Source organism: Vulpes lagopus, chromosome 23, assembly GCF_018345385.1.
Source record: "Vulpes lagopus strain Blue_001 chromosome 23, ASM1834538v1, whole genome shotgun sequence".
NCBI classification, from domain to species: Eukaryota; Metazoa; Chordata; class Mammalia; order Carnivora; family Canidae; genus Vulpes; species Vulpes lagopus.
In genome coordinates, this window is record NC_054846.1 from 55,967,664 (window position 1) to 55,995,605 (window position 27,942).

Here is a 27,942-nt window from a genome sequence, read left to right on the forward strand (position 1 = left end):
AAAAGACAAAAACTAATGCATATATAAATGATATAAGCACAATTAACAAGCTTGATGTAATTAAGACCTTAGAACACATAAACTGCAAAATACATCTTATTTTTTCAAATACACAAAGAATATATGTGATAAATGACATTCTTGATCCTAAAAGTCAAATGATTCAATTACAGACAATGTTCTCTGACTACAAGCTTTAGAATCAGTAACAAAAAGAGAGCTAGAAAAATCCTTTATTTGGAAATAATTAAGAAATATTTCTAAAATATTCTTGGCTGAAAGATAAAAAGAATAATGGAACTGGGAAATATTCAGAACTGAAGGATAAAGAAATACTGCCTATAAAAACCTGTGGGAATGTAGCCAAAATAGTCCTCAGAGGGAAAGTTGTAGCCTTAGATACTTTAATAAGATTGGAAAATAATAATGAATTAAGCATTAAAGTTAGGACAGTAAAAAAGGAGTAAAACCCAGCATATACCCAAATATAACAGAGGAAAAGAAATTGGTGAAATAAAAAAATAAATATATCAAAAGAAATATTAACAAAACTAAAATTTTTGGTTCTTTGAAAAGAATATAAAATGTGAAACCTCTGGCAACACTGATTTCGAAAGATACAAAATTAGAAATAAAACAGGGGGGATCCCTGGGTGGCTCAGTGGTTTGGAGCCTGCTTTTGGCCCGGAGCGTGATCCTGGAGTCCCGGGATCGAGTCCCGTGTTGGGCTCCCTGCATGGAGCCTGCTTCTCCCTCCTCCTGTGTCTCTGCCTCTCTCTCTCTCTCTCTATGTCTATCATGAATAAATAAATAAAATCTAAAAAAATAAATAAATAAAAATAAAACATCTCTCTTAAAAAAGAAAAAAACAGGGAATAAAATATATATAGTAAATATATATATATGTATATATATATATATATATACACACACACACACACACACACACACACAACTTTATGGCCAAGAAATTTGAAAACTTACTAAAATGGACTCAAGAAAAAAAAAGAGATAATACTCTCTTAGTCATTAAGAGTATTAAATCTATAGTTTGAAATCTTCCAACAAAGGAACACCAAATGCAGATAGTTTTGCTGTTTTAAAAGTTCCACCAAACTTCCAAGGCAAAAGTTATTCCAAGCTCCACTATTAACTCAGTAGGATAGAAAGAGAAGATACACTCGCCAGGTCATTTTATGAGGCTAACGATATCCTGATGAAAAAAATTTGTCAAGGGTAATATGGAAAAAAAAAGGCCAATCTCACTAACAAGACGGAAGCAAATTCCTAAACAAAATATCAGTGAATCAAATACAGGCATTTATAACAACTAAATGCTTACTTAGCCTCTAGTACTCAATTACCAAGTTCGGTTTATCCCAGGAATGAAAGGCTGGTTGTGATTCACCACACTGAGAAAATTAAGGGGCAAATCATGATTATACTAAGAGATATAGAAAGGTGCTTGATTAAAAAAAGATAAAAAAAAAGAAAGGTGATTGATAATATTCTTCATTTATTTAAGATGAAAGCACTCAGGAAACTAGAGTCAGAAAGGAAACGTAAATTAAAAAAAAAAAACTAGAGTTAGAAAGAAACCATAAATTAAAAAAAAAACGAAACAAAAACAAAAAAAAACAAAAAAAATTGAAACATCATTCTTAATAAAATAAAAACATTCTCTCTAACATCAAACAATGGCAAGTGTGTCCACCATCATCACAATGACTGACATTGAAAACGAAAACAAAAACAAAAAAACAGTGACTGACACTGTACTGGAGGTTCTCGCCAGAACATAAGGGCAAGAAAAAGAATAACGAGAAATTCTAAGGATTGGAGAGGAAGAACTAAAAACCATCATTCTTTGTCCTTTATAGAAACCCCAAATAATTCAGAGATAAATGATCACAAGAGTTGCTATATTAAAAAAAAATCAAAAAACAAAAATTAATTGCCTCTCCAAACACCAGACAGAAGTAGGGAGAAAATGGAATTTTAAAGGATCCGATTTTATAACAGTAACCATAAATACAAGATATCTAGAAGTACAAAAATTAAGAAATGAGTAAGATCTAGAATGAGAAAAAAAATCACACCAGTTTATGGACAGCCATTAAAGAAGCCCGAAGGACCCACACACAGCACCCGCACGGGTGGGGAGACTCTGTATCATCAAGGCATCAGTTCTTCTCGAATCTGTGGCTTTGGTATAATTAAAAGAAAGATTCTAACAGGTGATTTTGTGGATCCCAGCAAGATACTCGTAAAGTTCGCGGTGGTTTTGTGGATCCCGGCAAGATACTCGTAAAGTTCACGGGAGAACAAAGGGCCTGGCATAGGAAAAAGCGACCTGAGAGATGAACACGTGAAGAGGTGTATCCAGCGGCGCAAGCCACCCTCGCCAACGTGGGCAAACCGTGCGACGTGATTTTGAGGGAAGTTAAGACTATAGAGGACACGGTCATGTCTCTGTGGGGTTCAGGTGCTGGCTAACTGAGTAAGCGTGGATTTTTAAGGGCGCATGTTTACATGCCAACGACGGAGGAGAGCTGAGTAACAGGGGGCGCACAACCGGGGCACCCGAGGGACGGGGACTGGAATGGGATTGGTGAGGGGCACGCGTCACTAAGGCAACGGTGGGGTTTTTCTTTTTTTCTTTTTTTCCTACGTCGGGAAACGACTGTGCAGTTGTTTGTTGTCTTGACGTTCTTTCCATCTTACTTAGGCTTAAAAACAAATAGGCTTTTTAGCGACTTGATATTTATAAGAAACCGTCTCAGAACTGCCTGCAGAGCATCTACCACAACCAGGTTCCGGGTTTCAGCCTCCCGCAGACCGGCCGCACCTGCCCCCGGGCCCCTCCCGCCCTCCCCGGGGGCCTTACCTTGGCGGGGTTGAGAGCTGTGATGATCCACACACAGTGTGCATTGTTGTCGTACTGAATAGGGAAATTGGGGGAGGTGATGATGCCCGAGGGGCCTCGGAGGTGGGCATCACACATGCGGGCTGCAGGGACGAGACGAAAGGCAAGCACCTTAGTTTAGACTGGCCCTACTCCCCGTCCCCCCTCCTGCCCCCGATGCAGCCAGCTTCCCACCTCCCACCTCCTCCCCGGTTCTCCCGGGAACGCTAGGGGAGGTGCGGGCTCCTGCGTCTACACCTGCTGCTCCGCGGGCAGGTGTCGCCAAGCTAGGCCCCTGCACCCACCAGCGAGCTAGGCCCGCTGACCTGTGCGGGTCCCCCACTGCCCTCGGCCCTTCTGAGAGCCCCCCCCCCCAGGTCTCAGGCCGGGTGCCCGGCCCCCGCGGGGTTCTGGGTGCCACCCCAGTACTTCCCAGTTCCCCCGCCGCCCTCAGCACAGGCCCGAAACAGGCTCCTGCCTGGAGCATAGAGATTCAAGGTGAATTAGGAGAAGTGCTCTCCTCAAGGAGATATAAAGTGTTATCAATCACAGCGTAATCGAATTAAGCTCTTTAAAATAGCTTCTAGACTAATTAGATTAAGTAGTGACGGATGACAGTTAGGGTACTACGTTGCGCGCACGCACGCGGGCCTTTGCCTTCTCCGGGACCGGGCTCTGTGGCTCTGGCCACATCGCTCTTGAGCATTGGCACCCGGCTACTTTACTAGAGAGTTCCAGGAGCCGGTCGCGTCGCTGCCCATGTGGCAACGTATCCTAATCGTAGGCACAGTGCCCAACAGTCAGGCAACCGTGAGCAAGCGCAAGTGCTCGAGTGTATAAAGTCAAAGTGGTGTCCAACCTGCTTTCTCTGATGGGGCCACGCTCCGGGGGCTCCTCCCTGCGTGTGGGTAGCGGCCCCGCAAACCTTCCCGGGATGCCCCCGTTGGGAGGCCAGGGAGCGGGGCCCACAGCCCCCGGGCCTAATGGATCTGCTCACTCCCTGCGCGGGCTCCCGCGGTTGGTCACCCCCACACTTCCTGAGCGCCTGTTACAGGCCGGGCAGGAACGGGGAGAAGAAACCCCTAGGACGGGAGCGTCCTCTGCAAGGGCCACCGCGGGCGGGAGGACAGTGGATGACTCGGAGGACATCTGGCGGGCACACCCTCTTCCCGACCCCCTAGTCTGCACTCTTATCTGCCTGTGTGCCCACCTACTTCTTCCCTTCTGGTTCTAACGGAGAGAGGGCTCCCTCCCCTTCCAGAGGCCGGTCCTCCTCGTGAAAGCTGGTGCCCCTGCCTGAGGTCAAGCACGTCTCTGAGCGGAGCCGGGGCCTGCTGTTCTGGGACTTGTCAGAGTCCATCTATGGGACCTTAAACCCCACCATCCCATTGTTTGCCCTGCTGCCTCTGAACCCAGCAGACTTGGTTTCAATGTACCTGTTGTCCTAAGCGTAGGCCCCTCCAGCCCTCTGGCTCCCTCGTTTCTCCTTGCCTGCAGATCCCTACCTGGGTCCTTCCTTCACGCCCCAGTCCACACCTCAAGACCCTTACCAATCCTCTTGCCCTCGATACTCTTACATCCCCCACTGGTGAGCCCTACCACACGGATTCATGGTTTCCATAGCAACTGACATTTCAGCTGAGGTCGGTCCTCTCCTTTGTCTTTGTTCAGCTTCCTTGATGGTTTCCTACAGAGGCAACTTCAAACAGTTGCCGCTCCGTTGAGCCACTTGACCCCAGTGGTTGCTTTCTGCTCTTTGCTGCACTTGAGCTTTCTGCAGGATCTGACCCTACGGATCCTTCTCTTTGGGAAATTCACACTTGTTGGCTTCTGTGTGCCTCCTAGCTTCTCTCCTACCTCTCTGACGGATCCTTCTCAGCTTCCTTCTTGTTCATTGAGTCTTCGAAATTAGTTGTTTAAATCTGGGTCAAGAGTGTATAGTTCTTTGCACATTGTCTATTGGTTTACAATTAAATCAAAATAAAAATTGCCAAAAGGTGGGGAATACGGTGTTCTATGTGGTTCCATCCAGTACGTTGACTCCGAAGGGTATCCCTGTGCCATTTTCCAGTAGGATAGAGCCTTGGGAGTTAGGGCTTGAACCGCTGCTCAACCCATTAGCTTTGCGCCCTTGGGCAAGAAGGTTGACCACTCCAGGTTTGAGCTAAACATAAAATGTGGGTATTGCCGCTTTCCTCATGCAGAAATGATAGAAAATGCTATTGAAATGCCTACACAAGTGTAAGTAGTATAACAAATGGGAGCTTCATCATTGGTACAAATATAGGGGTAGGAGTCTCAGGCAACAACGGGGCAGTCAGTGCACCACCAAGGGGGGAAGGATCTACAAAGGAGAGTAGAGGAAGGTAGGGAGGGTTAGGGGTGGGGGGGAGAGCAGAGCTCTGAACATTCGTGTTTAAGGCGCGGGGCTGAGAAGCTGATGCAGCAGAGGCCGCCGAGAAGGAAGCCATCACGCTGTCCAATCCCGCTGGCAGGTGCCCTATGTCCCACATTTCACTCCCATCTTATGAGAACGAGGGAGATGATTCAGAGCATTTTGGTAATCTGCCCTGCGCCATGTGGTATGTTAGCAGTAAGGCTGGAACTTGAACTTAAGTTCTCTGAGTCCTGAGTCAGGTGCTCTATCCACCAAAAGGCTTTTTATACTTTTTTTTTTTTAATTACTAAATGATTCTATTTAAATTCGACTGGTTAACATATAGTGCATCACAGGTTTCAGATGTAACAGCCAGTGCTCATTCCATCATGTGCCCTCCTTGGTGCCCGTCACCAGTTACCCCAGCCTCCCACCGTTCCTTGGAGGTGGCCCAGGGGCTGTTGAGAGGGGGCCCTACTAAATCTCATGCCCCTGCCTCAATGAAAGAAGCTCCATGTTTTATTAGTAGGCTTCTGCAAAAGCTCATTTTTTAAATACTGGGTTCCATATGTAAAGCAGGTCTGAGAAGCTCTGAATTCTCCTACCCGTCTCTACCTGGGGCTGCAGAGAATTCACATTGCCCTCAGTCTACTTGGGATGATCAAACTCGTCTAGGAGTCAAACTTGAAACTTGCTCTTTTTTTTTCTTTTTTTTCTTTTTTTTCTTTTTTCTTTATTTCTTCGGTGGGATGGAAGAGAAAGAAAAACCCGTGAATACCTAATTTCAAATTTCAAAAATGAGGGCACGGTCCTGTATTGCTCATTCATTCCAATCATCACCTCATTCAGGTCACCCTCCAACATGTGTTGAGAACCTATTATTTGCCAGGCCCCGTGTTTTAGCAGAAATTAATTGTGTGGAAAATGAATATTTAAAATCAAATCATATTTTAAATGCATTAGAGGGGAAAAAAATAATACCGCTGTTATTGGTAGTGGAGTCCTTTTTAGAGTGTGATCTTTTGATAACCTGCTTATTAGTGGAGCTATCCTGGAATTCAAAGGGTTTTGTCCCTTTTTATTCTTGAAGTGGAGTTCACTTGCACCGCTATAAAAATTTACAATTGTGACAGTAATTCTAACTAATTAAAAACAAGAGATTTCTAGAAGAAAAACTTTCAAAACTATCACAATGAGAGGAGCCTTGAAGCGAGTGTCTGTCTCAGCCCTTGGCCTTCAGGGAAGCTGAGGACGGGCCATCCGGGTCCAGACCCAGGAGGCTGTGGCTTGTCTCCTCCTCCGTCCCAGGGACCCAGGGGCGAGAAACAGGAGGGGGCCAGTGGCATTCTAACTGCCTTGAGAACCCCCTCTCCACCGTGGCTGGCGCTGGCCGCCTTCCCTAACGTGGCTTGTTCAAATGTCGCCGTCACTGGGAAGAGGAGACTTTGTTTTCTGAGCTCGTAAGTGAGGGCACAGCTATGGCTAAAGGTGAGGCAGGAACCTGCCCTGGACCAGCACGCTGCTAGGCAGCAGGGGTCTGTGTGTCTGTCCAGCTGAGGGACGGCCGTAGGACACGCCGAGACAGCGAGGGACAGGCCCCGAGGGGTGAGGGTGGGCTCCCAGGCCGGGGAGGCTGTGCCCAGACGGTGCCACGAGAGCACGCGAGCCTCGCGGGCACTCCTCGATCCTGTCTCAGCAAGCGCTTTCAAGTCCACCGCCTCCTGTAGTCCTCATGGACATGCTGGGGAGTAGTCACGTTCTTATGATCTTTGCCTTTTAGCAGGAAAAAAAGAGATTCAGGGAGGAACCTGCTCAAGGAGGCCCGGCTAACCAGTGGCGGCGGCTGCATTTGAATGCAGGTGTGCCTGGCTTTGCTTTCCATGGATTTCCTCTGCCTTCCGGTGGCAGGGGATGTGAGGGAAGGAGGTGTAAAGCCTAGCCTGGAGCTCAGTTAACAGGTGGAGGAGAATTTAGAGTCCAGTGCACTAGAGTCACTGCAGAGGACCTGAAGGGGCCACACAGCACATCTGGAGAAAAGGAGGAGCATGGTCACTTGACTGTGACCTTCCTTCTGAATCACCAGCCCTCCCTTCCCTGGGCCTATGCATGTCCGTCACCACCCTTACCAAGAGGATAATCTTCCACCAGTGGAAAGGTCTTGGGAGAGACGGGACTCCACTGCTGCCCGAAGGCATTGTCATCCCGGCCCCTCAAAAGGAATTCTTAAAGGGCAGGTCGGCCCAGGGTCTCCCGGCCCTCCAACATGATAATCCTGCGCCTCTCTACACAGCTGGTTTCTCTGCTCCCTGGAAATCGGGTGGGGTGTTTGCTATTGGGTTGTTCATTCATTCATTCATTCATTCAATCACCCGCCCGACGTATGCTATCGAACACCTACTACGGTCCAGGCCCCGTTCTCGGCAGTGAACAAAACAGAAGTCCTTGCCCTACCGAGCTGATATTCTAGTGCGAGGAAATGGGTGTTCTTGGAGAGCTCCTCTTGATTCACCACGTGTGTCCATATCCGCAGCTCCATTTGACCCCATCGACAAAAGATGGGTAGCACAGGTACCATTATCTACGTTTACAGGTAAGAAAACAAGCCCAGGGCAAACAGGTAATTTGCCAAACTTCCCACGGCCAGCTGGTGGCAAAGCTGAGAGTTATACTTAAGGCTTCTTCTTTTGTTTGATTTTTTAAAAAAAATATTAAGTAAGTGCAATCTTTGAAATTCTTTTGATTTTTAAAGAAATATTAGGTAATGATGTAGCTGAGATGAGTGAGAACACAAAGTGCATTATTAACGGTGGGTCTTGGCCACGTCAACGGTGAGAATGAGTATATATGCCCAGGTTTCTTTCAAAGGTATCTTCATGACCCTCTTCCAAGGTGCCAAAACACATTAAAAACAAACCAACAACAAAAAAACAACCAACCAGAGTGGGTCTCAGTTCCAACTCTGTCCCTTTCTTAGGGTAATCATCATCCAAGCTCTTTCTCCTGGACTCCTTTCTATGCATGAATTTCATCTCGGTACGTAAGCCTGGGGAGAAGCAAAGCATCTCCGTCTTAAACAGGGAAGGATCCGCAACGTGACGGGACAGCGGGCGATGTGCTGTCCCCTCAACAGGGCCGCTCCAAACAGCACCTGCTGGCTCTGTTCACAAACTCACTCTTGCTCCAAGAACTGAGCTCTGGGCATGCGCACCAACAGTCGACGAGAGACGCACAGAGAGCAGAAGAGCCTAACAGCCAGCTATGGGGAGCTGGAGGAGGAGGAGGAGGAGGAGGAGGAGGAGGAGGAGGAGGAGGAGGAGGGAGTCCTGGGGCAGCAGGAGGCCAGGAGGGAGCTGCCGTCCCATCTCAAGGAAGGAAGACACTCAGGTCTACTATTTTAGGATGTGGAGGACGGGGCCTCTGGCAGCCCAGCCTCAGCCACGCGATGGTTGGGATTGCGGGGTGGCGGGGCCTTTGAAAACAAGATGCCCAGGTGTGGGGTTAGAAGAATCCCACGGAGAAAGAAGCCTTCTACTATCACGGCCCCCGTGACTCCTGCCTAGCTGAGCGCACCCTTCTCGAGGTGACAGGCCTGTGTATTGTTTACAGAAAGAAACAGAGGGTCTGGGACGTACACGTGTTACAGTGGAGGGATCCCAGGGTGACATTATGCAAGGCGACTTCCCTTCCACTCTCGCTGTAATCGTGCTGTCTGTGCAATGAGCTGGCAACCTGCTTCCTTGTGCCCCCCACCCCCGCCCCACCTGACTGTAAGGTCCATGCAGGGCAATCCCCACCCTCCGTACCTCCCGACCTCATACCCACAAGGTGCTGACCAATCATAAGTTAATTAGTGAATGCAGAGCCCAAGGCCCGGAGCACAGCGGGGTGAGCCAGGCTGGGTGAGAGTGTGTACCCTCAGGTGGGATCAGGTGTACCAGGAGCTGGGCCCTATCCTCCACGTGCAGCCCAGGATCTGGCCCGCCTCCCTTTCCCGGGGCACCCTCACCTCGGCAGACCGGCCTGTGGTCGCTCCAGGCTGCAAACATGTCGCTCACTTTCATACAGGTGATCCGCTTGGATCCTTGCAGGTCGTAGCCCTCGCTGCAGGTGAACTGGACGCTGGATCCTAACCTGGGAGACAGGGCGTGTCTGTAAGCTCAGCCCTGGGCCCCCGGGCCCACCCGAGTCCTTCTCTGTTCCACAAAGCGGTACCACCCCAAGCGTTATTTCTCCTCTGGCCCTTCACCTCTACTCCACTGTTTCATCATTTAAGATCCCCATGGAAAGGAACACCTGCTCTTTATCTTCTTTTTCTTGGGGGGGGGGGGATGTAATGGTTTTGGGATGGAGCTTAAAGGTGACTTTGTGAGCACAACAGCCATGCTCTGAGATAAGTACCAATTAGGACCGCTCAGACTGGGTGGACAATACCCATAAACTTTAATGAAAATGGAGGGTTATGGGAGGATGCTTCGGTTATTAGGAACTCTGCGAGATGTACTGCCTTGGGGCCCTAGTCTCTCCAGATTAGGGGAGACATCACTACCGATGAGGGCAGTTCCTGTGACTCAGGGATGGGTCTGCTGGGTGACACTGGCCATATGCAGCTCTCGCCTTCCCCATAAGGCTGTGGGCGCTAGTCCCGGGAAAGAACGCCGGAGGCCACAGTTCTTCTCCGGAAAGCGTCTATTCCCGAATCCACACTGTCCCCTGCATTGTACCTCTAGGAAGGCCAGCCCCTGTTTCCCCACTGCCGCCCCCCCAAACCAGGCCATCCACCCTTCTCTGCAATGAGAAAGTTCCCAAACAGGTCTTACCTGAAATCTGAGCCTAGTCTTTTGCCCCTTTCAGGTATGCCAGGGTCTGGACACATATTATGTCCTTGGGACACACCAACCTGAGTTACTACAAAGCAAAAAACAGCACATACAGAGATGGGTAATCACAGGAAGGCACATCCGGGGCAGTGGCTCAGGGTGGGGGGTGGACACAGAGACAGAATGAGGCCCTGCTCCGCGGGGCTGTGCGGGGTCCCGGGGTCTCCTGGCTCAGGCTGCATGAATATGCAAGGAGGGGAGCTGCTTTTGACAAATTCCTCGAGGAGCAAAGTCCAAGCAAAATTCATCAAGAGCACGTGGGCTCGGAGGCAGGCGCCCCGGACTGGCAGCCACCCCGTCCCCTTGCCCCGCACCGGCGGCCAGAGGCGTCAGAAGGTCCGCAGCCCCCGGGGGACCTCCTCACCCTGCGCTTTGGATCCGGGGCGGGTGGCAACTCTAGATGAGATGATCACCCCCAACCTCAGCCCCAGATGGAGAAATGACTCAAAGGACGTGTAAATAAAAGGTGGATGTGTGATCAGGACAGTAAAGGATGTGAGAGAGAGCTGCAGTCTGACGTTCAAAGCAGGGACGTGAGCTCAGAGGCGGCTGCTTTCTGCCAAGAAACTGCTTCCCACCTCTCAAGCGGAGTAAGCAGCAACCTGAGCCTCCCCGACCACGGCCATGGGCCAGCGGTGCCAAGCGGGGACGGCCCAGGTGGTGGTCCTGGCAGGTGGCGTGATGCTCTCACACTCGCCAACACCGCAGTGGTCTACACGGCCGTGTGCATGGTCCTCCGGGCCGGAGGCGAAGCCCGGCCGGGGCGGCGGATGCACACAGCTCCCTCCTGCCTGCAGTCCAGAGGGCAGAGAGCCACGGGCGACGCTGGCTTGTTGTTCTCGGGACGGGACGGTCACGCCCGTGAGGCTGCAGCGCCCTCACACCTCCGGATCCCTGGCTCTGGGGACCACCAGGAGCTGCGGCCCGGCCAGAGGCCTTCCATCGGGGCCTTGCCAGTCCCACGATCCCAGCAGCAGCCCCAAGACGCAGATGACGGGGAGTGTGGAGCAGTGTTCCCTGCCGTGGCCCACGTCCCCTCTGCCCACTCGCCGTCCCACAATACGAGCAACGGCTCCGTTCCTCACTCACTCACCCACCCACGCACTCATTCCCATACACCGGTACACAGCAAGCATTAATTGAGCACCGAGTGTGTACAAGACCCCAGTTTGGATACCATGGGAGACGCCACTGTCAGATGTCAGGTATGACCCCCGTCCTCAGGGATCCCCCCGGTCGGGTGGAGACATGAAATAGAAACCAACTGCAGAACCACAATGGGGAAGTGATAGGAGGCGCAGCTCCAAGGAGACTAAGAGGGAAGGCCTGTCTTAGGTCGCTAAGAGGAGCCTGGAAGGCTGCGTGGAGGAGGTGGCGCTTAACAGGAAATCACCTGAGAGCGTAGGAACTGAGCACATGGTGGCAAAGGAGAGGCAGTCCAGGTAGGCAGAGGACACAGGGGTGAAGTGAAGACGTGGAGACAGGACTGGGGGCTGCCCGGCGAGGCCAGGAGAGGGGAGAGCGTGCTGAGTGGCACAGGAGAGCGGGCGGGGGGGCTCCGCAGGGGAGACTTTTGAGGGGTTTGAGGCCGATCCTGAAAATGACGGGGAGCCCCTGAGGAGTCCCGAGCAGGCAGGGCACAGCTGAGATGCTCAGGGGCGGCCCATCCCTTGGAGCCGGGGGACAGGACGAGAGCCGGCCAGGGCCCCCCGAGACCCGAGTGTGGGAGGCGGGCGCAAGGGGTGTCCTCCCTGGGGGGCCTGCGGCCCTCCCCACACTCACCGGGTCCCGAGCTCACGGACCCGACCAGGCTCCCGGAAGCCCTGCTGTGGCCGCCGGGGACCGGGTCTGGGCGGGCCGCTCACCCCGCGGCTTCCTCGTCGCGTAGGCCTGAGCTCCAGGCCCCAGGGCCGCCCCTCTTTCCCTGGCGTCTCGATCGCGGGGTGAAAGGCAGCCGGCCCGCTGGGCACGGCCCCGGCCCACGCCCTCCACGCCAAGCCTCTCACGTCAGCGCTCCTGCGGGTCCAGGACCCTCCGGGCCGGGGCGTAAGTGTGAGCGCAGGCAGGCGCCTCCCTGTTCTAAGCAATGGGGGGATGGGGGGAACGGGACCTCGGGGACCCCCTGGGCTAGGAAGGACGAGGACGCTGGCCCTGAGCACCCGTGCCCGTCCTGGGTACGCCAGCCTCGCCCGCTCACCGCGCGGGGGATGCACCGCTAAGCACTGGCCTCCTGGGGTCTGGCTCCCGTGCCCACCGCCCTCCCGTTGCCCCTGCGTGGGAACCCTGCAGGCCCACCCTGGCCACCCGAGCCCCGCTGGACGTGCGGCTCAGGCACCATTCTAGAAGTCACCAGCCACGGCTCCGTACGCAAGGCCCCCGAGACCACGTCTTCCCGGAGGACTGAGCGCACGGCCCCCCGGCCCCCCAGGAAGGAGACAGGGCAAGTCCCAGCAAAGCCCACGGTCGGAGTGGCGAGTCCTTCCCTGTCCTCCCTGCAGCCGCCTCCCTGCCTGCAACCTCCTGCGGCCTCCGTCGCAGCACCCCTCTGCTGCCGGCCCCCAAGGGGTGAAGGGAGGGGGGCGCGGGCCTGCGGGGAAGGAGGCACGGCCGGGGCACCCAAGTGAGGGCGGGAGGCGCGTGGGCTCCAGTTCTCTCGAGGTTCGGGGCCTCTGTCCATGGGGAGCGTGCGCAGGACCCAAAGGGCCAGACACCTGCCGCCGCCCGGCGGGGGGACCCCGGGGAGGGAAGGGTCCTGGAGTAGAACTGGGTCTGTGTTCCTGGGGCGCTTCCACATCATTTCACTTGGGCAAAAGCGTCTTCCCCTTTCTGAGGGCGTTTCGGGCCCCCCTGAGCCGCCAAGGACAGGCCTGGCCCCTTGCCCAGGATGCGCGCCCAGCACCACGTGGCATAGTTTGTAGCCGCTTCCCGCACCTCTTAGGTCCTAGGCCAGGAAAGCCCGTCCCAGACCCAACATGCCCGGGGAAGAGGGGAGGGCAGGGGGTCGCTGGAAACACACTGGGGCCTCAAGGGGAGTGGCCACCTGGGATAGACACCTGCTCCCCCCAGTCTGGCCCATTTCCTCAAAGTGCCTGTGGCTTCCGGGCAAACTCCGAGATGAAATCATGCCAGCCTCAGTTTACCCGCTGTCCTGTGGCTCAGGCCTGCTCCCTGAGAGCCCCGGCGTGGCCCCGGGGGCTCCCGGCTCCTCCCCCGGCGCCCAGCAGAGCCCTCGGCCCCCGAGGCCACAAAGCTCAGAGGCAACGAACGGCCCCAGGGACCCGGGGGGACGGAGAAGACCCCTCAGCCGGCCCCGGGGGGCCCCGGGCCCGGAAGGCGCCTACACCCAGCATTGCAACAAAACCAGGGCGGTTCCTGGGAAAGCCTCCGCTGCTCTCCAGCCTGCTGGGCAGCCCGGAGCATTCCTGAAGCCTCCCCGTGCCCAGCCCCGAAGGCCCTTAGCACAGGCTGGAACCGGCTGCCTCCGGGTGACACTGCAGCCCCCTGCCCAGCGCCGGATGTGCCCCTGAGTCGTCCCAACACCAGCGGCTCGACAGACCGCGTTCTCACGGGCGCCCCCGCGGAGTCCCCACTCCCCCCCCCCCCCCCCCCCCCCCCCCCGCTGCAACGCGGGAGCCCAGCCTCTCGCCTGGCCAGGTCCAGGCTCCCCGGTGAGGCCCCGGGGGGCGGCACCGGCTCCCGGGCGAGGAGCAGAAGAGAGGACTGCTTTAGCAGGTGGAAGTGATTCAAAAGGAAAAATAAAGAGAGAGATGGAGCAGTAATGACTCCCTGGACTGGGTTACAATGGGGTGAGGGAGAAAGAGGAGGACAGGGGAGCAGCGGCGGGGGGGCTGCTCCCGGCCGCGGGGGGCGGAGGACCAGGACTGAGGGTGGTCACCCCGCATCACCCGGCTTCCCCGCCGTCCCTGCACCCGCGGCTGTGACCTCAAGCAACAGGCCCGGCGGCTGCGCGGCACTTACACACTGACGTCTTCTGGCTGCTGTGTTTGCTGGGCATCAGCTTCACCCCTCGAGACTTCAGCTCAATTTGCTTCTTGACTAAAGAGGAAGCAAGAGGGAAGAGCGTGTAAGCTATTACCTGTGACTGGTGATGGGTCCTTCTAGAATGATCCTGGCCTGGGACATTCTGGGGCCAAGGACGGCCCCGGAGGGGAATTAAGGGCCAGCAGTGTCCACACCCCCTGCCACGCGGTCTCGTAGTGATTCCCATTGCACGTCACCCCTTGGCTCTGGGTTTGGCCGGTGGACGTCGGGAGGCAGGTCCTGGGGGGCCAAGGAGGGCCAAGCTATTGCAGGCGGGGAGGCTGGGGCCCGCAGGTCACCGGGGTGGGGGAGGCGGCTGGGGGCTGAATGGGGCTTTGGTCCCACTTGAGTGGGGCCCACGGCTCATCGGGACTTTGCCAAATAGCACCGAGCGGGCACCAGGGCCGGGATGCCACAGTTCCCGGGCCTTTGTGTCTGACTGCCTCAGTTTCCCAAGGCATTCTGCAGGCCTCGAAGGGCTTCATGGTGTCCTCCTTGAGGCGTGGGTCCCCGACCCCATGCTGCCTGCCAGCTGCCCCCCCGGGTGACTCCACTGCTTTCACCACCCAGCAGTGCTGGCGACTGTGCCCAGGCACCTCCTGTGCCCACTTCCTGGGCTAAAGGCCTCTCAAGGTCTTCCCTGCATGGGCGTCGCGGACCCGCGGGCACTGCCATCCACACCCGATGCAGCAGGATCCTTCCCCGTCCGCCCCCAGTGTGGTGTCCGCGTCCACCGCCCTGGTGCAGCTCTCGGGGGCTCCCCCCGGGGCGCCGTGACCGCCCAGCTCCTCCGCGCCGTGCAGCCCGCAGGCACCACGAGGGCCGCAGAGAGACCTACGTTGGCCCCAGCATGGCACCTAAAGGAGGAGCCCGCGTGTCTCGGGTGCCCTCCTGGCACCCCTCAGTCTTGTCTTCCAGACTGACCGCTCTGCTGTGGCTCCCCAGGCCGCCCTGTGCCCCCGCCTCAGCCTGGTTCCCTTGCGTGCTCTCCCCGGGGGGCTCCTCTCATGGCCTCCGTCCCTGGAAGCTTCCGTGCAGGCGCTTTCTCTGGCCTCCGCTGCCCCGCTCCCACCCCTCCTGTCTCCCTGACCGTGGCGCACTCTGCTTCGCGGACTTGGTGGTTTTGGCCACCCCGGGACGTGCGTCCAAATCGTTCCTGGGGGCATCCTCAGTGCCCGCAGCAGAGCCTGGTACGTGGGGGGTGTGATCCGAGGAAGGGCCGTCCCATTGCTTCCTCACACATCCATCAACCCCAACCTGGCAGGTCCTCACTGCAGCCACCTGGTCACCAACCTGCAGCTCAGGGTGGTTTAAGTGATTCGCCGCCATGGGCCACGCAGCCGGGACGCAGAGGGCTCCTGACCGGACCTCAGCATCTTCCCCTGAGACCTGCCCCCAGAGTGACCCCAGGCGCCCCGTGACCTGCTCCAGGAGCCCTCCCGTGCCCCAGGCGGCAGCCGCAGCAATGAGGCAGGTGCGGGCCCATGTCCCGGTCCCCCCCGTGGTGCCCGGCTCTGCCTGCATCCACGGCTCCCCAAGGGTTTGTCCTTCGGCAAGCTGCTAACCCGAATGCACGACCAAGTTCAGAGTTGCCGCTTCCCAACGCACATATGAACTTATGAACGCACATTGCTCTCCGCGTGCACCCAGCAGGGGAACCTGCGATGGGCACTACGGTGGGCCTGTTACAAGTGGGGGGATGGGCGGGAAACATGCATTGTTCACAGCCTGCCAGCACAGCGAAGCAGTGGGGATCCTTTCAGCCAGTCGTCCCGAAGAGGACAGGGCTGGTCCCAGGCAGCTCGAGCTGGCACCGGGACTGGGGCGGGACGGGGTCTCTAGGACCCCTGCCAGGGGCCGTCTGTGCGGGTGGCTCTGGGCACCCGGCCCAGCAGGAGCAGGTGCGCGTCCTCCCAGGCGCCCGCTTCACAGCCTCAAGGTCCCCGGGTGCCAGGAACCCCATTCCCAGGGGCCGCTGCTGCTCCTGCAGGGGAGCCGTGAGACATGGGCGGACATGAGGGGACGGCGGGGAGCGAGCCGCTGAGACCCGCCAGGTCAGCCCTACACCCTCGCCTCCATGGCCCATTGGCAGCGGACGACGCCATCGCCCTCCCCAGTAGCATCAAACCCGTCCTCCTCCTTCCCTCCCGGCTACTCCCGCAGGAAGGAACTTGCTAAAGTGGTCGAGAAAGTGAACTGGAAGGACCCCGAGAAGCCTCTGGGGGCTCCTTAGTTCACGTACGACCCTTGTGACCCTATTACTGCTCGGAGCCGGTCCCTGAGCTGTGTCACCCACGCGGTCTGTGCACACCACTCGTGAGCCTGGGCGAGGCAGGGGCTGTGCCCCCGGACCGTGGTTCCTCACACCAACACCGCAGTCTCTAGATGCACGTCCAGGCCCTGCCGGCATGGGCCCGGGCTCCAGGGAGGGGCACCCAACGGTGGGAGCCGATGCCAGGCCAGGAATGTGTCCCATGCAAGATCCCCATCACCAGGGATGCTGACACCATGACGTCGCCTCCGTGGGCTGGGGCCCGAGTCCTCCAGCGATCCCGGGTAAGGTGTCACACCTCAAGTTACGAACAGCTCCTTTGTCTTTCAAAGCATTTGACCAAGTGGATGGTGAGTGATCGGGGGGTGGAAAAAGGAACATGACGGGGAATCAGCCACAAAATGCGCTTGGCACGAGCTAGCCCAACGCACCGGGTCAGATCAGGTGCAGAGCGTCAGGGAACAGGCGCATCTCCCTCTAGCTCTCCATGGCACGACCGACAGACCCCGGCGGAAACGAAGGAGGAAGCGGCAAGGGCTAGAGGGTTTCTGGCACGCCGTCGTTCATGCTGCTGGTCTGCCCGCCCGTCTGTGGAGCGCCCACTCGTGTTGTGCCGATGACATCTCCCCGGAGCTCTGATCTCGTGACGTCGATGCACCGCAGGTAAGGAGCCCGCTGCGGGCTGCACGGTTCCGGCCGCACGTGGATGCACAGATGCATGCTAGCACGTGCACACATGCTCGCGTCTACAGTGGGCACACCTGCGACAATGCACGTGCACACCTGGGCACACACGGCGACAAATACGGACAAGATGTTAACTGGCGCCGGCACAGGCGTTTGCGCCGTGGACCAAGTCAGGGGTCCCAGAGAAGAGAGCTGGCTGGAGCTGGCTGACGGGGCTCTGGGTGGCTGCAGTCGTGTCCCCCGGGGGGCCAAGGGCGGCAGGTGGCTCACCCCCCTTCCCGCCCGGGCGGGCTACAGGACGTTCCCCCACTGCCCTGCAGGTAGTGGGACACTCGGTGCGCACTTGGCGGCAGGAATCTGGCACCACACGTTCCTCCCCCGTCTGTGGTGTGAGCTGTTGGGCTGAGCCGGCAGGAGGCTGGACCCGTTGGTGCAGGAGGCGAGGTGTCCCGCGTGTCTCCATGACCCCGGGGGTCCCACGGTGGACGGAACCCGCAGCCCCCTCGCTCCCCGGCGTGGGCCCTGCACCAGCTCTGCCTGTTCCTGCCGCCCGGCTGTGCAGCTTCACCTCCCCACCCCTGTTCCTTCCCCAAACCCACCTCATTCGGCCTCAAGAACGGTTTCCAACAAACGTCTGCCGTTCGGGATTCGGAGCCACGCTCCTGCCGTAAACAAACCCTGCATTGCTTGGATTTTTTTTTTTTTTGATTTATTTATTTCGTTGCTTGGATTTTGTTCACCGATTCACTCTCTCTAACTCGTCCCCCACCCCGCAAAATGTTGCAGAGGGTGCTCCTTTTAAAAATCGGAATACGACTTTTCCCCGAGGAAGCCTGGCGGGTGCGCACCCTGGCCTGTGCCTCCCGTCTCGTCACGGAGGGCCTGGCCACCGGCCCCGCACAGACGCTGTCGGTACCCACAGTTCCTCGCTGGACCAAGTCAGCGTCTAGTGTGCTGGCGGCTCAGCTCGCTCAGATTTCTGCCAGAGACAGGAAATCTGCTGCAGACGCCCAGGATCTGGGCGCGTCCAGGTACAGACCTCCCAGGAGACCCAAGATCGAGTTCCACGTCGGGCTCCCTGTGTGGAGCCTGCTTCTCCCTCTGCCTGGGTCTCTGCCTCTCTCTCTCCTCTCTGTGTATTCTCATGAATAAATATGGAAAATGCAGAAGTGGGAATCCAGGGTACTTAGGGTTCCAGGGTCTGGTCCTGAAACCACCAACGCCCCGTGAGAGCCTTTGGGTGGGGCTGTGACATGCCCCGGGCCCCCCATTAACAGGATGGAAGTCGGCCTCCGGGTTCCAGCAGCCCACGCTCCAGGCTCCAGGGTTGTGGAAAGAGCCCCGCAGCTGCTGCCGCGGGCCGCGTGTTGTCTGGAAGGGCGGTTTGCTCGCGACTGACGAAAAGTCGGACGGTTACCGTGGCCAGAGAGGACGCCGCCTTCTCCGAGGGGAACGTGGCAGGATTCAAAGTGGAGGACGCTCAAGGAAGCGCTGCCGGTGGCCACGGCGGGGGCAGGGGCCACGGGGCCCGTGGCGGGACCCCGGTGGTGCAGCCGTGTTGAGCATCGCAGGTGGCCCACGTGTGCCGACGTCCTGGCTTCCGCGCACGGCTGCAGCTCAGGAAGGGGAGAGTCGGTGCGGAAACCGCAGATCCTCGCAAGTCCTCCACCAGGGATGTGGGTGCTGGAGGGCGGCGGGAGCTTAGAAGATGAGGGAGGCACAGCTCCTGGGGGGCTGCTCCTCCCGAAGACTGCGGGAAGGGGAGCCGCCGGGAGGGTGCGCACGGCAGGCCGCGTCGGGGCGCGAGCTCTAACTTCCTGAAGGGTGCGGTGGCTCCGTCAGCGGGCCGGCGGCATCCTCACAGACAACTGCTGAGAAGTCAAGGAAAATGTCCAGAAGCAAAGGCAGCTGAGGGACCCCCGATGGCTTTGGCTGCCGGCTGCAAGGCCGCGCGCCCTTGGCTCTTCCTGGTTCGGGTCCTCCCTTCCTCTCTGCAAGGCCGCCCCGCGGCTGCGCCCACTCCGGAGAAGTCGAGGCATCGGAGGCTCCGTTTGGGCATCCGCTGGTCCTCCTCGCACCGTGACGTCGCATCCCGTGTCCCCCGCGCTCCCGCACCTCTGACCTGTGACTGGCGAGCCCGCAGGACATTCCCCAAATGACGACCAAGTGGACGAATGACCGTTAGAAGAATATGTGCCTTGAGCCGCTTCCTGGCAAGAGGAGGGGGTCGGCTCGGAAGCAGCCAAGGCGCCTGGCGCCGAGCCCGTGTGTCCGAGCTGTTTTCACGTCAGGCTCACTTTCTGGTTCGGTTTGGATGCGTGGCTCCGTGGGCACCGGGCTCCGGGCTCCTGTGCCTGGAAGCCCCAACCTTGGGATTCGTGTGGAGGCCCCGAAGGCCCAGAACCCTGAAATGGGGCTGGCCAGGACTCAGGCGCTCCGCAGTGCACAGGAACAGGAGAGAGCGTCGGGCGTGCACCCCAGGCTGCCGGGGGCCCTCCTGCTTGGTCTGAGACCACGGCTCAGGCGCAGGCGACGGAGAGACAAGTGCACGTGGAAAGCAGGAGCTTCGCTTTGTTACCATAAAAGCATCTCGATTCACGCAACCTGGATTCCAACGGGTGAGTTTACCCTGCGGGCCGCTGAGACGCGGCGTCGGGCTTCTTGAAGCTGCGGAGCTGCTGCTCCTGCCCGGGCTGCCAGCGACCTTGGCGACGTAGGCAGTCGGGCCTGGCCTCGTGCAGACACACCTGCCACCTTCCCTTCCGACGGCGGGCCTCAGGCCAAGCAGCCCCGCAACGCCCGGCCCCGGTGCCCTGACCGTAGTGGAACCCGAGCCTGGGCAGGAAACCCTGAAACTGCCCCCAGCGAGACGGGAACGGGATGCACCCGGCGTCCGTCACTCATCTGCCTCCTGTGCGATGCGGCTCCTGGGAAGACACTGTCCATCGACACACTCAGCTTGGGGACCATTAGCTCCCAATTCCCATAAATCACTTGGGACTCAAGCCACAAAGTTGAGCATGGTGGAAGCCGACCCCATGCTGCTGTCTCCCCAGGCCCGATCCTCACACCTCCCTGGCCTGCCCTGTGCCAGGAGCCTGACGCCGGGGGCATGGCAGGGCACCCCGGGGACATGGCAGGGCACCGCAGGCCCTGGTCCCTGTTCCAGCTCCCTTAGGGTGGGCGGGTGGCAGGCACGGCAGACACGAGGGGGACGGAAGACCCAGGTCAGGTGACTGACTCCAGGCCCCCTCCTGCCCTGGTCGCTGACTCCCAGCCCCCCCCCCCCCCCCGTCCTGCCCTGGTCACTGACCCCCAGGTCCCCCTTCTGCCCTGGTTGCTGATCCCAGGCCCCCCTCCTGCCCTGGTCACTGACCTCCAGGCCCCTATCCTGCCCTGGTCGCTGACCCCCAGGCCCCCCCGTCCTGCCCTGGTCACTGACCCCCAGGTCCCCCTTCTGCCCTGGTCGCTGACCCCAGGCCCCGATCCTGCCTTGGTCACTGACCTCCAGGCTCCCCTGTCCTGCCCTGGTCACTGACCCCAGGCCCCCCTCCTGCCCTGGTCACTGACCCCAGGCCCCCCTCCTGCCCTGGTCACTGACCCCAGACCCCCCTCCTGCCCTGGTCACTGACCCCCAGGCTTCCCCATCCTGCTGTGGTCACTGACCCCCAGGCCCCCCTCCTGCCCTGGTCGCTGACCCCAGGGCCCCCTCCTGCCCTGGTCACTGACCTCCAGGCCCCCTGTCCTGCCCTGGTCGCTGACCCCAGGCTCCCCTCCTGCCCTGATTGCTGACCCCCAGGCCCCCCCGTCCTGCCCTGGTCACTGACCCCCAGGTCCCCCTTCTGCCCTGGTCGCTGACCCACAGGCCCCCGTCCTGCCCTGGTCGCTGATTGCAGGCCCCCCTCCTGCCCTGGTTACTGACCTCCAGGCCCCCTGGTCACTGACCCCAGGCTCCCCTCCTGCCCTGGTCGCTGACCCCCAAGCCCCCCCGTCCTGCCCTGGTCACTGACCCCAGGCTCCCCTCCTGCCCTGGTCGCTGACCCCAGGCCCCCCTACCCTGCGCTCTACACTGACCCAGGCCCCCTCCTGCCCTGTGGGTCTGCGGGTGGTGCCCCACCCCCTCTGCCCTCCCAGCTGTGGGGAGGCCTCCGTGCTGGGGGGTCCAAGGCCGCCTCATCCCCGAGGTCCCCCCCTTCCATGATAGCCAGGCCGCGAGCCCCCTCCCTAGAGCCGCCTCTGCCCACCCCCGGGTCTCCGACTCCATGACTTGGGCTGTGCTCGTGGTTCCTTCAGAGCAGCGGGCGGTTCTGGTCCTTGGCACTACGGCGGTGAAGGGAGACGAGGGAGGCTGGGCCACTGCTCAGCACTGGGCAGAGGGATGCACGCCAAGGGCCAGAGACCTAGGACGCCCTCCGGAAACCCTAGTCCGCGGGGACGTGCCAACCCCGTTTGGGGCCGTATTCAGGGAGACGGGAAGGCACGAGGTAGGGAAGCCCGTCACGGAAGCCAACGTTCGGGCTGTGGGTCGTCCCCGGCCATGGACTCCGTGGGGCGGTCGCCGTTAACATCAGAAACGGGAAACGTTCAGGGCGCATGATGCTCAGATCGGGTCAACACCCCTCGGTGACATTTTCTCTTTAGTCCCACAGACAGAAATGGGTCCTGGGTTGTGCTGGAAAATGTCCTTTTTTTTAAAGGGTGGGATGAGATTCACAAAATAAAGTTGAGAAGCTGCCAGCAAAGCAGGCAAGGCTGGCGCTGGGGTTCCCTGCAGGGACTCACAGCTTCCAGCCAGCAGGGCCAGCGTGGGGCGCCCTGCGACCTCTCGGGGCTTCGGCTTCTTTAGTGGAAACGCGCGAATTTAAGGCACATTTTGCCACAGGGTGCGGAGGGGGGCCCCGTGGGATGGTGCGGGGCCGTGTGTGCAGCGGGAGGGCGCTCCCGACCTCCGGAGGCTCCTGCGCGGCTCGGTTGGGCGCCCACGGTCTGCGTCAGACCCTGACTGTGCCCGCCAGGCCCTCAGGCACCGGAAACAGTAGACACACGGGCCCCCTCTTACTCGGATGAAACGCTCACGTCCATCCCCGCCTTCCCGCGTTGGAAACGACGACAAAAAAGATTCAGGCGGCTGCTCTGCTCCATGAAAGCCCAGTGTCAGCACCAGAAAAATATTTGCAGGCGAGCTCTCGGGGGAGGGGGGGGGGGCGACCTAGGGGACCAGGTTGGTGTTTTTTTTTTTTTTTTTTTGGTTTATGTTTTAAATATTTCAAAGGTGTCCTGCTGCCCGATGCTAAGGAAATGAGCCTGCTTAGGAAGGGAATGCTTCTCACAAGCCTCCTTTGGTCCCTGTTTCCAGCTGGCCCCGGCAGGGAAGCCCGGGGCCCTACGAAGAACAGGTGCAAAACGCGAGTTCCCGCCGAATCTGCGAGAACCAACATCCGCGTGTGACTGCCGGTGGTCACGAAGCCCACCCTCGGTGTCCAGAAATGCTGTGTACCTCCCAGTAAGCTCCAGGTCGAAAGGAATGTCCTTATCTCATCTGCTCTCATCCCCCCGCCCCCTGGACTTTGGGCCTCCTCCAGAACGAAGAGCTCCCTGCACCCCGGGGTCCGGGGAGCAAGTCCCGCATCGGCTTCCTGCATGGAGCCTGCTCCTCCCTCTGCCTGTGTCTGCCTCTCTGTGTGTCTCTCATTTATTTATTCATAAATAAATAAAATCTTAAAAAAATAATAATAAAAGGCAGGGGGCGTCAGCTGCCTCGGGAAGCTGGCTTAATTTCCCTAAGCCTCAGTTTCCTCGTCCATATAATGGGGACATTGACGGCATTTACTTCGCAGGGGAATGAAGCAGGGCAATCGAGGTGGTGCTGCCCGGCTCTTTGGAGGCGCTCCGGCTCACGAGCACCCGGCCTGCAGAGGGGCCGGGAAGGGACAGTGGGGCGAGGTGACCCCGGGGCCACAGGCCACTACGGCAGACACAGAGACCCCAGGTCTGCCAATAAGAATAGGACTCTCGAGGCACGTCCACCCTGGCCAGCCGGACCCAGGCCGGGGCCGGGACGAGCTCCCCAGGACGCAGCCCTGCACCCGTTGAGGACGCCCGGCAGCCCGCCTACCTTGGTACTGGGCACTGAAGCCCCGCTGCCGGTGGTTGCCGTCCGACGTAAAGTGCAGCCGCAGCCAGTTCTTGCTGCTGATGACGGGAGCGGGGAGGCTGGCTCCGGTGAACCTGCGGGCACAGAGGGGGTGGGTCAGGGGCGGCCGGGGCAGCCACGCAGGGGCGTCCCCACACCCACGGCAGGGCTGGGCAGCTTCGTCCCCAGGCTACCGGGACTTGCGGGGCCCGTGCATCCTTCGGGCCGGCGGCAGAGGCGCAGCCCGCCCCCCACCAGCTGCGCTGCTAGGGGCCACTCAGGTGCACGACACACGGGAGTCGCGGGAGAGGCGCCCGCCCACCTGAATCCTGACCCGCGGCCAAAGTCCAGCCCGTGACCCCGGGCAGGGGAGTCCGAGGGGAGGGCCCGGGCAGGTACTTGGGGTGGCAGGCCCTGGGGGGGGCCTCCGGGGGCTCCTCCCCTGCCCGGGGGCTGCCCTCCTCCCTTAGGTTCCCCTCTGCAGCCCAGCCCGTTGGGGGGCGCCCCCCGGCACAGCCCCCGGACCAGCTGCCGGGTCAGCAGCGCCCTCCCTGGGGCACCGGCGGCTTCGGGGCTCTGCATGGGGCCACGGCCTCGCCAACTTCCCACCGTGTCCCCCGAGGCCCCCTGCTGGGTACTGCCCGCGTGTCCCGCAGCCCCCGGGGCCCCTCCGCCTGCAGGACCAGGGATGAAGCTCCTCAGCTCTGCGGGGACAGCCCGCGCCCCTCTCCCAAGCACCCACTCGCCCCCCCAGGTCTGTACCCCCCTGCATGGGCTCACCCGCGTCCATCTGTCCTGCACCCCCGTGTTGTCTGAGGGCGCGGGATGCCCTGAAATCCCTGTCCCGCTCCACTTGGCTCTGAAGCCCTGGAGCCACGTCCAGCCCCAGCCTCGCCCTCGCCCTCGGCGCCAGCCTGGCCTGGGACAGGGTCTGGCCACCCAGGGACCGTGCCCGCCAGGCTGCAGCGACAACGGCAGGGCTGTGGGCGGGAGGCCAGCCCCGTGTGGGCCGCACAGCAGCTCCAGGACCAGGGTGCCCGGCCTCCCCCCTGCAGCCCTGCCTCCAGACGTGGGTTTGCGGGTGCGGGTCCCCCTGGGGTCCGTCCGCAGCGGGTGCAGGGGCCTGCTGGACGGCTCGGGCTCCAGAAGGGTCAGCTGACCTCAACTCCCGGTGACCCGATCCGTAAAATGGGGACGATAGCAGCCGTTCCTTCAAAGACTCGCGGGTTGAAGTGAGGCAGTGCGCAACCTGGGCCTCAGCCTGGCCGTGGCCTCATACTCGGGAGCCCCCACCTTCTCGCGTCTGCACGAGCAACCGACAAGCACGTCAGGATCCCGAGGGAAAACGGGGGGCCCTAACACTAACCACCAGCGGCAGGGCAGGGTCCCAGGGCTGGCACTGAGGGCAAGGGTGGGGTGCCCGCTTACGGTGTGCCGAGGGGGTGCGGACCCTGACGAAGAGGGCTGGATGGGAAGGGCCACCCTACAGGACCAGATCCTCAGGCAGTTCGTGGGAGTCACACCGGAGCAAGGAGCGGACACCTGGAACTCATCCTCCCTCCCCTCCTCCAGTCTGTGCTGATGCCTCTGGTGATCTGACCCCCTCGGAAGCCAGGAGCGAAGGAGCATAGGGACGCAACCACAGCCAGGTCTTCCCAGACGCGGACCCGCATGGGGAGAGCCAGGGAGAGAGCGCGGGGGGCGGGCCGAGGGATGCCGCGTGGTGCCCCCCACAACCACGCGCTCAGCAAGGGAACCCACCAAGTGGCTCCACGCCCTGCAAAGCGGAGTATTTAACGCAAATGCTGACTCGCACCAAACTCCAACAACATAACCCATGAACCCCGGGTGGGAGCTGTCGCAGAAGCCGTTACCGCATCTTACCGGTTCCCGTTTAAATATCACAGGCTGAGCCATGTAGGTCCCCCCCCCCCGAGGGGCCCCAGGGGCACGGCGGGCTTTCCCGGGGCCCATCCAGTCCCCTCGCAATGACAGGGCTCGGAGCCTGCGTGCAGGAGGGACGCGGAAATGGGGAGAATTTACCTGAATGACCCAGAACCCAAGGCCCTTTACGGGGCCAGGAACGGGGAGGGAGGGAGGGAGTGGTGACCGGAGGGTATGGGGGTCCCGGCCTGGAGGCACCCCCTGGACCCGTGACCATGCACAGCCAAGTGGACAGGCGGCGAGCCCGCTGCGGCTCCATCCACGGGACCTCTGCGGACACGGTCCTGCATGCGAGAGCTGGGGCGAGAGGCACGGGTGCCGGTCCCGGCAAGGGGGACGAGGGGACAGGGGAGCCCCGGAGCCACTGAGTCATCCACGTTCTGAAGGGGATGGTGGTCATGTGGGTGCACACTCGGTTGAAGCTTTGAAAACTACATTTAGGGCCGCCCGGTGGCTCAGCGGTTAGCGCTGCCTGCAGCGCAGGGCGTGACCCCGGGGTCCCAGGATCGAGTCTCCGTCGGGCTCCCTGCATGTTCGCGGGGTCTGGCTGCAGCCTGCCTTCCTCCCCTGGACGCGTGGACCCGCGTGCAAGGGCTCCCGTGTGTGCACACGCGCGCCGTCTCCACTCGAACACAGGGCCTGGCTCGTGCTGGCCCCCGCGGCAGCCCTGACTGCACAGAGAGGCCAAGACGCTCCCTCCAGGTCACCCTGTCGTGAAACAGCGAGGTGGGGGTCAACCGCAGCCCCTCACGGAGCCGTGCGCAGGGGCACGGGCATCAGGAGACCCCGGGTTAGATTTGAGAATTCCTGAAAACCGAAGTCCCCCGGGGAGGCCTCGCGGGCCCCCCCGACTGCAGAGCGGGCCTGGCACCCGCCATGGGGGCCGTTCCCTTGGCTCCCTACGTGGGTGGGGGTCCACGGGAGCTGCAGTGCACCCCATTCACCCATTCAGCTGCTGCAACGTCCCCGTGTCTGCACAACCCCCACCCCGCATTGGCGGCCCCTGGATTCATGCCCCCAGAGCAGCTGCCCTGGATCCCACATGGTGTGGAGGGACCTCTGCATCCCGGGGTCAAGCAGAAACCATCTCTGCAGCCCCAAAGCTGGCGCGGGAAGACAAGGGACACAGGTGCCTGCCACCCTACAGCCACCCCAAGCCCTCTTGGCTCCCCACCCGCACCCGCTGTCTTCTACGAAGCCCAGACTCTTCCACACGATCCCTCTCTGGTGACACCCGTTTCAAGTTCCAACATCTTCCATGCCTCTGCAGGTGCCACTCCCTGCACCTGGAATGTCCTTTCCTATTGCCTCACCTGACTTCCGGGAAAACATCGCTCGCTGCTCCCATAAACCCAACCATAGGGCCTCCTTTTCCCCGACTCTCTCCCTGCCCCCACGGGAGGAAGCCTTGGCCTTCGCCGTGACCCCCCTGCACCATGTTCACGCCCCCGCCGGGGTCCGAATGCAGCAAGTTGTGACCGTCTCCCCAGGTCGGAGCCACGCTCTGCAAGGGCAGGGACAGGCTTTCTTGGCCTTGCTACCCCGGCATCGCAGCACGGGCCTGGGACCAATCGGTTCCTCGGAGCAGAGGTTGACACACTCGTCCAAATAGCTTCCCGTCGGTTCTTGTGAATCGAGTTTTACGGGATCACAGCCGTGAGTGCTCCTTTACATACCGTCTGCTTTCTTGCTACCATGGCAGCGCGGAGTAGCTTTTTTTTTTTTTTTAAGATTTTATGTATTTATTCATCAGAGATGCAGAGAGAGAGGCAGACACCCAGGCAGAGGGAGAAGCAGGCTCCATGCAGGGAGCCCGACGTGGGACTCGATCCCAGGTCTCCAGAATCATGCCCTGGGCTGAAGGCAGCGCTAACCACTGAGCTCCCCGGGGATCCCCTGGAGTAGTTCTTACAGAAACTATAACTGATCCCAAGAATTTGTATGGCCCTTTATGAACCCCTTTTCCTGACACCTGCCCCAAGCCTTGCAGATGATGCAGTTCGTGGGCAAAAAGTAATTTTCTAAAGGAAACCTGTGCGGCTGCGAGCTTTGCTCACGGTGTGCAAGTACTTAAATGCGCATTTATTGGTCAATCCGTGCAATGCAGGCAGAGGTGTTTGCTTCGGTCGTGGTTTTGTGCTCCGCGCCGTTGGTCGTATATAAGCTGCGCCCGTGATGTGTAGTCGCCCCCGAGACCAGCTGTGCTGCAGCTCAGTCAGTCAACAAGCACCCACTGGGCACCCACGGCGGGCCAGGTACTGTGTGGGGCGCTGGGGCGCGACAGGGGCAGGACAGGCCCCGACGGAGCGGCCCCGCTGGGGCGTGGCGGTCCTGGCCGTCCACACCTGATATCTGGGAGGTGATCCTCTTCAGAGATTCCCCTTCGTGGAGTCTTTCCAAGGGTTCAATTCAGTCCCCGCAGTTGCAACTCTATTTCCTTTCACACTCGTATTTCATCAGTTTATGGGATGTTTAATTTAAATCACATAATTACAATGACAAGTAGGACTGGCACCGAGAGACTTGGCAAGGGACCACCCGGTTCTCAGGAAGTGCACACGGCTCAGCGGGTGGGAGCGCGGGGCCCTGGGAGGGCCAGCGGGGCCTGAGCGAGCCCGGTCATCACGCCGCTCCGCGAAGGAGGAACCGACTGCGGCACCCTGCCTCCGGCGGTAGCATGCCTTGTCCTCACGCCCCTCCTGCCAC

The 27,942-nt window shown here is 59.3% G+C and overlaps 1 protein-coding gene across 1 annotated transcript in view; it reads right to left on the reverse strand.

Annotated features, from left to right (window-relative positions):
• Nucleotides 1-27,942, reverse strand: part of CSMD2 (CUB and Sushi multiple domains 2) — a 439,342-nt gene that overhangs the window by 241,744 nt on the left and 169,656 nt on the right. Inside the window, exons 7-11 of the mRNA XM_041738011.1 lie at nt 23,275-23,387; nt 14,138-14,215; nt 10,100-10,187; nt 9,289-9,413; nt 2,888-3,009 (exon numbers count right to left, since the gene is read on the reverse strand). Of these exons, the coding sequence (XP_041593945.1) occupies nt 2,888-3,009; nt 9,289-9,413; nt 10,100-10,187; nt 14,138-14,215; nt 23,275-23,387 (526 nt within the window). The remainder of the gene's footprint in view (nt 1-2,887; nt 3,010-9,288; nt 9,414-10,099; nt 10,188-14,137; nt 14,216-23,274; nt 23,388-27,942) is intronic.